The sequence below is a fragment of the Juglans microcarpa x Juglans regia genome, chromosome 4D, assembly GCF_004785595.1.
Source record: "Juglans microcarpa x Juglans regia isolate MS1-56 chromosome 4D, Jm3101_v1.0, whole genome shotgun sequence".
Lineage (NCBI taxonomy): Eukaryota > Viridiplantae > Streptophyta > Magnoliopsida > Fagales > Juglandaceae > Juglans > Juglans microcarpa x Juglans regia.
The window spans coordinates 8,358,067-8,371,460 of NC_054600.1; the positions used below are offsets into that span (position 1 = coordinate 8,358,067).

The following is a 13,394-nucleotide window of genomic DNA, read 5'->3' on the forward strand; positions in this document are numbered from 1 at the left end:
TGATGAAATAGCAAGGAGTAGTGGTTGTGGGTGGAGGTTACACACACACAGAATATATATAATTATATACGGTTTAGAGAGAGGGAGAAAGAGAGTAAAATAAATAATATATATGGGTGAAAGTGAGATATATATATATATATAAGAGATATAGGGGGAATTTAGAGAGAGAAAGAGATAGGGAGGATTGAGAGAGAATCATAGAAAGAGATCGAGGGATGTGAGAGAGTGAATCTAGGGGGTAGAGAGAGAGAGAGAGAGGTATGGGGATTGAGAGAGAATCAGAGAAAGGGACAAAATGATGTGAGAGAGTGAATTTGGGGGGTAAAGAGAGAGGTGAGGGAGGGGATGTGCGAGAGAGGCAAGGGGGTTTGTCAAGAGAGAGAGAGAGAATCAGAGAGGGGGGAAGAACCTACAGGAAGGGAAAGGAAGAGGTGGGGGGAAAGAAAAAGAAAAAGAGAAGGGGCTGGGCCTTTATGTGTGGGCTGGACCTTTTGGGTGGGGTTAGGCTATTACAATTCTTATATGGATATTTTATTTCTTTGTTTAGACGGTTGGAATGGGATGACTACAGTCTTCATGCTTTTTTTCTGAGGCCGACTTTTGCTGTTAAGTTTATGTACACAAGGGCCTAATGGCATAATTTAGAGAAAAAATTTCATTAAACAAGTCCAAAGCAACGGTGTGATACTTCATATAATAAGGATAAGGGTAGGTAGTGTATGAGATATCACATTGCTTGGAAAAGAGAAGTTCTTGCTCTTTATAAGGTTCCAATAAGCTCTAATTGTATAATTGACTAGTCCTTTTGGAGTATAGGTCATGTGATTTGAGTCTTTCATTGGAGCGTTACGGTTGTTATTAGATCCAGGTTTGAGGTTCTACAAACTATAACATATGAGGGTTAGATATATGTGGGTATGAGGAGGTTAGTTTCAGATTTGATGGATAGAAAATACGGACTATCTAGATGACTCTATTGATATTTAAGGTTTTGAAATTTGTAGGCACTAGGAATGAGTACGATGAAATATGACGTTCTAGATTCTGCGAACGAATTTTATGAAATCTGAGGTTTAAGCTAAGAAATATGTAAGTTTCCTTGAGGTCAAGTATGAATTACATTTATATTGGCTTAGAGAATTGTTTAACCCATTAATCTTGTATCTATGTTTAAATTTTTATATATATACACTTATTTTTTGTGAGTTTCTTCTTTACCACGTTTAACCAAGTTTAAGCTTACAGAATGACGTCTCTTCACCGAGTTCAAAATCTGGCAGATTTGGACGATACCAACAACGAGGGAGGCTGCTCTTTTGAGCAATTTAATCATACACATCCTCCCACATTTGATGGAAGAGGCGACTCAAACACAACTGAGGATTGGATTCAAGACATGGAAGAAATATTCAGTGTCTTGGAGTGCACAGATCAACAGAAAATACGGTTCGCAGCTTTTAAATTGACTGAAGAATTAAAGAGATGGTGGAATTCTAAGAAAGCCATCAGGGAAGTTGAGGGGACAGAAGTAGTTAGTTGGCCTCACTTTAACTATAATTTCTTTGACCATTTCTTCCCTAAAGCAGACAAGGAAGCTAGAGTTCGAGAGTTCACCAACTTGGTGCATGGGCCATGGAAGAAGAGAAACGAGGGGAGGAGCTCAAGTCAAAGATAGATGTAGGGAAATCAACTGAATAACCCGTGTAAGTATTGTAATTGAACACACATTGGGGAGTGCATAAAGGAGGTAGGGTCATGTTTTCGGTTTGGTAAGGTTGGTCATTTCACTAGAGAATGTCCCTTGCTTTTGAAGGACAACAAGAAGCCTAACACATCTCAAAGCTCTAGGTGATCAACCAGTGTAACAACCAGCGCAGAATTGTGTAGGCACGAGTGTTTGCATTGACGCCTAGGGAAGTGGATGACAAGAATGACATAATCACTGGTATATTCTCTCTATTTATTCAATGAGTCCGATTTTGTTAAAATTTAGGACTACTCATTTATTTATCTCTATGGATTATATTGAGGTAATCATAGGAATTCTTCCTCTTTTCTTAATAAAGTTATTGTTTTGTTTGACTTTAGGGCTACCCGCTCGTTTATTTCAATGGATTATGCCAAGTTTTGTCGTGTTGAAGCTGAAAGGATGGATTACAATTTAATAGTCTCGACCCCAATGAGAGATTCAGTGACCTGCAATAAGATTATGCATGGGTGTCCAGTAACAATTAGTGGGAGAGAAATGCCACCTAACTTGATAGTTTTCCTTATGATTGGGTTTGCCTAGGAAAGGATTGGTTAGCTTCCAGTTATGCCAGTATTGACTGTTTTAAGAAGGAGGTGGTGTTTAAACCTCCGAACGGAGAGGAGTTTCAGTTTATGGGATCCAGAGTGAGTGACCTTCCACCAATTATATATGTTGTCCAAGTTGGCAAGTTAATATGTGATGGGTGTCAGGGATACCTGGCCTATGTGGCGGATGAACCAAAGCAAGAATTAGAGCTAGATGATATTCACATAGTGAATGAATATCCCAGAGGTATTTCCTAAAAATTTGTGTGGGTTACCACTGGATTGAGAAGTGGAGTTTGCCATTAAACTAACCTCAGGCACGGCACTTCTTTCCAAGGCTCCTTACCATATGGCGCCATCTTAGTTAGCAAAACTCAAAGAATAGTTGCAAGATTTATTAAACAAGGGTTTCATTAGGCCTAGTGTGTCACATTGGAGAGCTCTAGTCTTGTTTGTGAAAAGAATGGTGGATCGATAAAAATGTGTATTGATTACAGAAAGCTTAACCGAGTAACCATAAATAATAAATATCTACTGCCCCACATAGAGGATTTATTTGATCAGTTGCAAGGTGCTTAAGTGTTTTCTAAGATTAATCTTAGATTGGGGTATCATCAATTGAAAATCAAGGTAAAGGATGTGCCTAAGACAACATTCAAAATCAAGTATGGTCATTATGAATTATTGGTCATGTCTTTTGGCCTAACTAACACCCCAGCCGTATTTATGGATTTGATGAATCGGGTATTTCATGAATTCTTGGATAAATTTGTGATAGTGTTCATTGACGACATATTGATATACTCCAAGAACAAAACTGAACATGACAAGCATTTGAGACAGGTACTTGGAACACTCAGGAATAAGAAATTATTTGCTAAGTTGAAGAAGTGTGAATTTTGGCTTGAATCCATTTCATTTTTGGGACATGTAGTATCAAAGGATGGTATCTCGGTAGATCCTAGGAAAGTTGAAGCAATGGTTAATTAGTCACGACCAACCAATGTGCATGAAGTTAGGAGTTTCTTGGGATTGGCTGGATATTAACGTCAATTTATTGACAGTTTCTCAAAAATAGAAGCTCATCTTACCACTCTTACCAGTAAGAATAATAAGTTTGAGTGGACTACAAAGTGTGAGGAAACCTTCCATGAATTGAAGAAGAAATTGGTGGCAGCTCCAATTCTGACAGTCCCCAATGAAAGAGGAGGATTTGTGGTTTACAGTGACGCTTTAAGGTTGGGTTTGGGGTGTGTATTGATGCAACACGGGAAGGTTATAGCATACACTTCCCGAAAATTGAAAGCATATGAGCAAAATTACCCCACACATGATCTGGAGATAGCGGTTGTTATATTTGTACTTAAGATTTGGAGGCATTATTTATATGGGAAAAAGTGTGAAATCTACATAGATCACAAGAGTTTGAAGTATTTCTTCCTTAAAATGAATTAAATATGAGGCAGAGGAGATGACTTGAACTGATCAAGGATTATGATTGCAATAGAAAGAATTAAGGTCGCCTAGAAATAAGAATCGGGGTTAGCAATACTGTTAGAAGAAGTGGAGAAAGGGAATAAATGTAACACTTGGGCTCTAAGCCCAGGTACAATTGAAACCCAGCCCGGAAGACCCCAAACGAGACGACGTCTGTAACGCCCCGACCCCGAGGGTCCGGAGAGTTAACTCATATCACCTAAAAATCATTTCCAAATAATACTTTTAAAATAAACCAGAGTCTCCATAACATATTAACCTATTCGTTCAACACAAATATCCATGTTCCTACATAAGGGCACATCAGTGGTGTCTCATTGATATACATAAACTTTTCCACAAAGACTAGAAATATTCATTACTCAACATACCAAAGTCACATAAAATATCAACGCTACCAAAAGACTCTCCAAAAGTCATTGTACCCTAAGGCACTTAGTCTTCTATGATCCACAAAACTTGCAAGTACTCTCTATTCCTGATTCTCAGTTGTTGCGTCAAAATTATCTGAAACACATTATGGAGATAAGAGGTGAGTTATCAACAACTCAGTAAGCAGAGACATATACTAGTATGCAAACATGAGCATTTACAGATTTCAGAATGCAGAGCAAAACACTTTATTTTCAGAATGCAGAGTCAGAACATGTTATAAAAATATCAGAGCGAAAGTTCAAAAATATTCTTATTCAAATTATTTTGGCATAGCATAACTGACCACCATCGTTCCAGAGCATCATATCGCATCAGAGGCAATGTTTAACCCCCGTGGTAGGGTTGTGCAAACCCCGGTAGCTAACCGAGCAGAAACAGAATGTGAATCTTCCCCTTATTTATTCTCGGAGCCCCGAGTGTGCACACAGAAAAGACCACTAGAAAACCACTTTGTTTCCAAAGTGGGTGCACCAGAAACAGAACAGTTGGTACCAACTCAAACAGAAGCCACTATTAGCACCCGTGGTAGGTCAAATAGGTCACCATCCACATACCACATCCCGATTCAGAATGTCATGCCAAAAGCTTTTAGAAATTTCATCATATCAGAGTACAGAACATTTTCAGAACATAACAGAGTTTTCAGAAATCATATCATATCAGAGTACAGAACATCTTCAGAATAGAACAAAGTTTTCAGAAATCATATCATATCATTTTATGCACAAACTTTCATATTCGCTCTCTTTTTCGGAGTTTAGAAGCAAAATGCAAAATAGCTCATGTCTACACCAGTCATGCCAGAAAATACTTTATTCTTAAACAGAATCTCATGAGTAATGCAGAACAAATAACTGAGGTAGTTCAAATATATTTTCATAACAAAACATGTTTATTTTCAAAAAAAATCAACCTCAGTCCATTTTATTTTTATGCAAATCTAGCATAGGAACTCCGCTTACCTGGACTTCTTAGCTTTTGAAAATTTCATCAACAATACCGAACAAAAATTAATCGTCACCTATAAGATAATCACATAAATTTTCATAAATTTCCAATCAATCTCGTATTCCGATATTCAAGCCTACAACTTCTAAAATAATCCATTTTTAATTCCTCAAACCCAAAATTCTCATTATTCTTAAAATACTAACATCACTTTCTAAACTCATCAATATCCAACTTCGACTAAAACATTTAATTCTAACTTATTTACGATAGAGATCTTACTACAATTTATAATGCAAAATAACATAACTATAACAAAATTATTATAAGTAGAAACTCATACTTTTATTTAAATAATGATAAAACAAAAATATCTTTTTTAAAAAGATATTTTAAAAGAATATTTTTAAAATATTCTTTCAAGTGTTACTTATCAGTCTACTTACTAACCATTCCAATAAAATATTAGCCCCTTGAAAAAAATAGCCACTTAACAAAATAAATCCACACGTCTCCGCCTAAATAAAACATACTTTACAACCCACACAATATACTCAGGATTTCAAATCCAAAGTACATAACATAAACTTAATTAAGCTAACACCCTAAACATAACATAAAAAGGCAATAATATTTCCCACTATTAAGTTAACGTAAGTTACGTATACATTCACATATATATATATATGTATGCGAGAAAAGAAAAACCCCACACAGTGCTGCCGAAATGCTTACGGAGAGGTGGGGGCACGACGGCGTGGAGCTGGTGGTTGGCTACAGCGAAAGGGGGGCGGCGCTTGATCACTGGCTGCGAGAGCATGAGAGGGAGACGAGTGAGAGAGGCACACGGTGAGGGAAAAGTGAGGTAGATACCGAGTGGGAAGAACCAACCAACTAGAAATGGTGAGCTTACCGGGGAGCTGAGGCGGCGTGCGGCGGACTGGGGTGATGGAAGGTCCTCGCCGGCAATTTCTGTGTGGGCACGGCGCGGTGGAGCTCTCGATGGAGCGTGACTGCAGCAGCTTGGACGCTGCTCTGTTTTAGACAACTAAAACAGAGGATTTCGGGGCTTCTAATGGAGGCGACAGAGGCGTTGGGAGGCGGCTACAAGGCTGAGGTTTCGGGCGTGGACTGAGTTCGGGGAAGTGGCTACACGTCGGTTTGGCTGTGGAAGTGGCGGAGCTGCTGAACGCCACCAAGGCTTGCAGTTTTATGGCCAGCGACGACGGGAAAAGGGAGGGCTGGAGCTTCCATGCGTGGAGTTGCAGTGGCTGGGTTGTGGCTACTTGGAGGTGGTGAAGCGGCATGAGTGGAGGTCTCAGCTTAAAATGGACGGCTGAGAGCGTGAAGAGAGGGCAGCGGCACGTGAACTAGGGTTGAGAATGTTTAACCTATATATAAGAGCTATAAGTGGAAACAGAAAAAGAAAACCTAAAGAAGAGGAAGGGATGGACGTGCATGAAAATGGAAACGGTTTGACACCGTGCGACGTGAAATTGGACAACGCTTCCAAGGGCTGGGCTGGGCTCTTAAGTCTAAAAAAAAAACAATACTTGGCCCATGTATGAGATTATTGCAGGTTTTTACCTTAAGTTTTTGGGTCTTTAATCAACCTAAAAATAAATATAATTATCCCATAAATTTTCCGATGAACATCCCCTTGATCCATTAAAGAATTCAAAACCTAATTATCAAACCTATATAAAAATTATATACTGCCAAAAATATCTTAGGTTCAAACTCTTTTCTAAAAAAAATTTTACTCGTAATCCCAAACGATTTTTTTTTTTTCAGAATTATAACTCAAAAATTTTGTAAAGTGGTTTGGCTGGCCCGGGTGTTACAATGTCGTTTTGGCGAGTCGTCTTCTTCTTCCCTTTGTGATTTTCTTTTCTTTTCTCTTCCCAGACGGTTTTCCATCCCAGTTCACTCTCGATTTCTTCTCTCTTCTGATTCCAACCTCTCCCCCACGTTCCTGCAGTTGTTCTCGGTTCCTGATTTGAAGATTTCCCTCACCACTCCTTAATCACTCTGATTTTCTCCCTCTTACTCATATATTGGTTCATCCTTGCGGGAGCTGCGTTTCTTTTCTTCTCTCCGTGTGTCCTCAAAAACTCGTCGCCGCTGACTGGGTTCCACGACGGTGAGTCATCTCTCTCTCGCTTCCTCTGTTTCTCTTTGCCTCTCCGACTGCTTCGTGACTGTTTGTTGGTGATTGTTCTGTACAGCCGGCTTGTGAGTCTCTAGATCCTAGTGTTGCTGCCGAGCCTCGCATCGGAAGTGCTAGCCGTGGTAAAATCTCTTCTCCCACCATCCGATTTCAATCTCATTATTTTTATCTTACCCTCTGTTTAATTTTCATGCATATCTCCTCTCCGTTTGAACTCGTCCTGTACACTTTTAGACCACTCAATTTTTCCCCTTTGTGCAGAAACACTTTTCTCTTTCACTAGAGATTTCTGTGAACTTTGGACGTAGACTTCAGTGGGTTGCATCCATTTGCAGTGGTCCGAAGTCTTTGGTAGTATTTGGGTATTACATGGTTAGTTTTTGAAATGTGGATAAAGTGTTGTTGATATGGTTGTAGTGTTGGTCTACTGCAGTAAGCTTGTTACATCGTATTACCTATGTAAATTTATGGTGTTTTGTGTTCTATCTGTTGAATTGTGGTTGCACATGTTGGAAGTCTTGAAGTTGAGGAATATGATTATTCGAACGATTTTGTGAGACTTTTTGGACTAGTAATTGGGACTATTTAGTGTTAATTTTTGGGTTATTTTTAGGTTGTTCGGGTTGGGTTAAGTGGCGGATGGGTGGAAATTACTTAGTGGTGCTAGAGTGAAAATATTGACGGTTTGAAGTGGGCTGTCCAGACTTACCTTATAGGGAATTTTAGATTAATATTTGGCTGGTTTAAGTTTTTTATTATTAATTGAGCTTAGTAGTATACCTGTTTGGATTATTAATTATGTGGTATACGTTTATTGTTTTAGGTTGTGATACTGTTAGAGGATAGATCCAAAGCATATTTTGTACACGGAAGTCAGGTAAGCGGTGTTCATGTACTAGTTTTGCATAAAAAAAATGAAATGAAGTTGTCTTTGAAATAAGCATTTTTATTTTTGAAAAGAAATCTAAAAATGACCTCAGATGTTTATTCTGCATATGCATAATTCTATATAAGAGAATGTATTTTCTGTCATGATTGGTGTAGACATGAGCCAATTTTGTACATTTTGTTTCTAAACTATGCAAAAGAGCGAATATGAAAATCTAAAAGTTTTTGTTATGAATAAATGAAAATGTTTTGATTCTGTTTATTTCGAACATGGGAAATGATCTGAAGCTATTCAATACTTTGTTTTGATATGATGTGTCATCTAAAAACCTTGGCATGAAGTTCTGATTCTGTATATGAATGCGATCTGATTCCGATGATGTTCCATTCTGTTTCTGTTAAGGCCCAGCCACAGGTATAATGGTGGTTTATAACCCTACCACGGAGGTGAAACATGGAATATTGCCCAGCCACAGGTATAATGGTGGTTTATAACCTTACCACGGGGGTGAAACATGGTATACGGCCCAGCCACGGGTATAATGGTGGTTTATAACCCTACCACAGGGGTTAAACATGGTATTTGTCCCAATGTGATGCTATGAGGTGATATGATTATAATGTTTCAGTTTGGATATGCCAATGGATTTTATTTTTGGGAATGAGTTTATCTTTCTGAAAATTTCGCTCTGACATTTTGCACCAAGTTTTGGTTTATGTATTTTGAAAGTAAAATATGTTGTTCCTACATTCTGAAAGAAAATATTTTGTTCTACATATCAAACGTTATAAATGCTCACGTTTACATGCTAGTATATGATCTCTGCTTGCTGAGTTGTTGATGACTCACCCCTTAATATTCATAATATTTTTAGATGACATTGATGGTTCAGCTGAGGATCAGTATTAGAGTTTGTTGACAAGATTAGCTGTGAATAGTTTTGGGTATCTCGCGGTATTAGTGTTGCTGTTGGATGTTATTTATTTATTAAGTTGATTTCAATGGATTTAGACTGTTTATAGAGACTTATGTCAATTTTATTTTATTCTAGTTTGTTATTTGAGACATAAAGAAAAGTTGATATTTTATTTGGGTTGTTATATTGAGGATTTGATATGTGAATATGTATGGTTTATTAATTTGAACTATTTACGTTTGATTTGAATATTTGGAAGGATATATTCTTGGTTTTGGAAATATATTAGCATGGTTGGAGTTGATTAACAGGTTATATAAGTTAACTCTTCGGACCCTCGAGGTTGGGACGTTACAGTTGGTATCAGAGACAAGTTAGAATTCTGCGTACTATAAACCTTGGATGTTTAGATATCTGTGGGTTCATAAGATATAAAAATTTCAGTATAGGAACTTGAGGACTATATGGTTGATCATGTGGATATTTAAGTTTGAGTTTCTAAAAGCCTTATGATTGATTTTGATGGGATTTGAGGTTTTAGATTTGGCAGATGTTAGGAATTGAATTCGTAACTTTGAGGTTTTAGATTCTAATGATGTATGTGAGTATTAAGTGATGTCAGGCTTAAATAGTTATCTGATATATATATATATATATATTTTTTTTGTGTTTATACACATATTTTATTTATTTTATTGATTTTTTTTTTATTTACTTAGTATTTTCGCATTTATTTATTTTAGAATGTTTCACCAAATTTAAGCTTTCAGGATGGCAGCTCGTCGTCGAGTTCGAAGCCTTGAAGATTTGAACGAAAATAACAATGATGGGGGTTGCACGTTTACGTTTGAACAATTTAATCGAACGCATCCTCCCATCTTTGATGGAAGAGGCGATACGAACGCAGCGGAGGATTGGATACAAGACATTGAAGAAATATTCAGTGTTTTGAAGTGTCCTGAAGAAGCAAAGAGATGGTGGAATTCTGAAAAAGTCATCAGGGAAGCTGAGGGGACTGGAGTGATTGTTTGGGCTCAATTCAAGCAGAATTTCTTTGACCAATTTTTCCCTAAAGCGGATAGGGAAGCTAGAGCTCGAGAGTTCACCAACTTGGTGCAAGAGACCATGACTGTGCGCCAGTATGCTGCAAGGTTTGCAGAATTATCACGCTTCGCCGCATACTTGATTCCTGATGAGGAAAGAAAGACCAAGAAGTTTGAGGAAGGTTTGAACTACAGGATTTATGAACTAGTGATGGTCCTACAAATTCAGAATTTTTCAGAATTAGTGCACAAGTCAATGCTAGTTGAGCAGAACCTCAAGAGGGGTGCTGAATTGCAAGAACAGAGGAAGAGAGCTGCTCCACAAGGATTCTCTAGTTTAGATCAAGGGCCATGGAAGATGAGAAATTAGGGAAGCAGTTCAAGTCAGAGACAGATGCAGGGAAATCATACCAATAATCTCTGTAAATTCTGTAACCGCATACACGCTGGGGAGTGCAGAAAGGAAGTGGGATCATGTTTCAAATGCAGTAAGGATGGACACTTCATTAGAGAATGTCCATTGCTTGCGGAGAACAACGGAAGGCCCAATCCACCTAAAAACTTTAGGCCGAATAACCAAGGCAACAATCAGCGGAGGACTGTGCTGGCATGGGTGTTTGCTTTGACACCGGGAGAAGCTGAGGACAAGAATGATGTCATCACAGGTATAATCTTTATGAATTTCCTATTTAGTTTTTATGTTAAGAATTAAGGATTACTTATCTTGTTATCACTATGGATTATATGACGTAAACACAGGAATTATCCTCCTGTTTCTCAATAAGGCTTCTGTTTTATTTGACTCGGGGGCTACCCACTCTTTTATTTCAATGGATTATGTTAAGTTCTGCCCGGTTGATGCTGATGAGATGAATTACAATTTGAGGGTCTCAACCCCAGCAGGTGATATAGTGACTTGCAACAAGATTATACTTAAGTGCCTAATAACTTTTAGCGAGAGGGTAATACCATCTAACCTGACAATCTTTCCTATGATTGGGTTTGATGTGATTTTGGGAATGGATTGGTTAGCTTCCAGTTATGCCAGTATTGACTGCTTTAAAAAAGAAGTGGTGTTCAAATTTCCAGAGGGAGAGGAATTTAGATTTATGGGTTCCAGAGTGCGTACCCTCCCATCAGTTATTTCTGCTTTTCAGGTTGACAAGTTAATACGTGATGGGTGTCAGGGGTTCTTAGCTTTCATGGCGAATGAACCAAGGGAAGAATTGGAGTTAGAAGAGATTCCTATTGTGAGAGAATATCCGGAGGTTTTTCCTGAATATTTTTCTAGATTGCCACCTGAGCGGGAGGTAGACTTTGCTATTGAGTTAACCCCAGGCACGACACCTCTTTCTAAAGCCCCTTATCGAATGGCACCATCAGAGTTAGCCAAGCTCAAAAAACAGTTGCAAGACTTATTAGACAAAGGTTTCATCAGGCCCAGTGTGTCACCTTGGGGAGCTCCAGTTTAGTTTGTGAAAAAGAAGGATGAGACAATGAGAATGTGTATAGACTACAAGGAACTGAACCGAGTGACCATAAAAAATAAATATCCGATGCCCCGCGTTGATGATTTATTTGATCAGTTGCAAGGTGCTCAGGTATTCTCCAAGATTGATCTCATATCGGGTTATCATCAATTGAAGATCACGGCAGAGAATGTGCCTAAGACAACTTTCAGGACCAAGTATGGCCATTATGAATTCTTGGTCATGCCTTTTGGCCTAACCAATGCCCCAGCAGTATTTATAGATTTGATGAATCGAGTATTTCATGAATTCTTGGATAAATTTGTAATGGTGTTTATTGACAACATATTAATCTACTCCAAGAGCAAAGTTGAACATGAAGACCATCTGAGACAAGTACTGGGGACACTCAGGGATAAGAAATTATTTGCTAAGTTAAATAAGTGTGAGTTTTGGCTTGAGTCTATTGCATTTTTAGGACATGTAGTCTCAAAGGATGGTATTTCAGTAGACTTCGAGAAAATTGAAGCAATAGTTAACTGGACCCAACCAACCAATATGCACGAAATTAGGAGTTTCTTGGGTTTGGCTGGTTATTACCATCGGTTTATAGACAATTTGTAAAAAATAGCGGCTCCTCTTATCGCCCTTACCAGGAAGAACAATAAGTATGAATGGACCGAAAAATGTGAGGAAAGCTTCCAAGAATTGAAGAAGAGATTGGTGACAGCTCTAGTTATGACAGTCCCTAGCGAAAGAGGAGGATTTGTGGTTTACAGTGACGCTTCACGATTGGGATTGGGGTGTGTATTGATGCAACATGGGAAAGTAATAGCATATGCATCTCGGTAATTGAAGACTTATGAGCAAAATGACCCCACACATGATTTGGAGTTAGCCGTTGTTGTCTTTGCGCTTAAAATCTAGAGACATTATTTATATGGTGAAAGGTGCGAAATCTACACGGATCACAAGAGTTTGAAGTACTTCTTCACTCAGAAGGAACTGAATATGAGACAGAGGAGATGACTCGAACTAATCAAGGATTACAACTGCAACATTAACTACCATCCAGGCAAAGCTAATGTTGTAGTTGATGCACTTAGCAGGAAGCCAATGGGACCAGCAGTTGCTACTCTTACCTCTCATCCCCACTTAATAATGGACTTAGAGAGAGTTGCTTTTGAGGTTGTTACTGGTGACCAGCAAGCGTTGGTAGCCAGTTTAACAGTTCAACCAGCTTTGATAGACAGAATTAAGCTTGCTCAAAAAGAAGATTCTGAGGTAGCGAGATTAATAAAAGAAGTAGAAAAAGGAAATAAATCTGAGTTTAGTGTTTCTGAAGATGGAGTGTTAAGGTTCGGAAATAGGTTTTGTGTGTCAGACCATGATGAAATAAAAAGGCTTATCCTCGAAGAAGCGCATCGCTCCCCTTGCACAGTTCACCTAGGTAGTACAAAAATGTATCAGAATTTGAAGGGGTCTTTTTGGTGGAATGGCATGAAGAGGGAGATTGCCAAATTTGTGGCACAATGCCTGACCTGCCAGCAGGTGAAAATAGAACATCAGAGACCGGCAGGGTTATTGCAACCACTTCAGATTCCAAAATGGAAATGAGAGCATATTTCTATGGATTTTGTTACAGGTCTACCACAGACACTGACTGGTCAGGATGCAATATGGGTGATAGTGGACCGTTTGACGAAAACCGCTCACTTTGTACCTATCA

The 13,394-nt window shown here is 38.5% G+C and overlaps 2 protein-coding genes and 1 long non-coding RNA gene across 3 annotated transcripts; all 3 read left to right on the top strand.

The window, feature by feature from the left end:
• Positions 1 to 248: 248 nt before the first annotated feature.
• LOC121259185 lies at positions 249 to 6,295 on the top strand. Its single transcript, XR_005939528.1, has 3 exons — positions 249 to 261; positions 6,033 to 6,038; positions 6,099 to 6,295. It is a non-coding gene; the product is annotated as an uncharacterized LOC121259185 (long non-coding RNA).
• Positions 6,296 to 9,924: 3,629 nt separating this feature from the next.
• On the top strand, positions 9,925 to 10,566 carry LOC121260112. The gene has a single exon (XM_041161961.1). It carries the CDS (start codon positions 9,925 to 9,927, stop codon positions 10,564 to 10,566), a length of 642 nt encoding a protein of 213 aa, XP_041017895.1.
• Positions 10,567 to 10,590: 24 nt separating this feature from the next.
• LOC121260113 lies at positions 10,591 to 11,668 on the top strand. The gene is made up of 2 exons (XM_041161962.1): positions 10,591 to 10,861; positions 10,956 to 11,668. The coding sequence occupies exons 1-2, from the start codon at positions 10,591 to 10,593 to the stop codon at positions 11,666 to 11,668; spliced, it is 984 nt and encodes a 327-aa protein (XP_041017896.1).
• The last annotated feature ends 1,726 nt before the right edge of the window (positions 11,669 to 13,394 follow it).

Excerpts from the sequence above, each read along its gene's own strand:
- LOC121260112 (XM_041161961.1), top strand. The coding sequence starts at position 9,925 with ATGGCAGCTCGTCGTCGAGTTCGAAGCCTTGAAGATTTGAACGAAAAT.
- LOC121260113 (XM_041161962.1), top strand. The coding sequence starts at position 10,591 with ATGCAGGGAAATCATACCAATAATCTCTGTAAATTCTGTAACCGCATA. Across the intron at positions 10,862-10,955 it reads CAAGAATGATGTCATCACAG|GAATTATCCTCCTGTTTCTC; the intron begins GTATAATCTTTA and ends ACGTAAACACAG.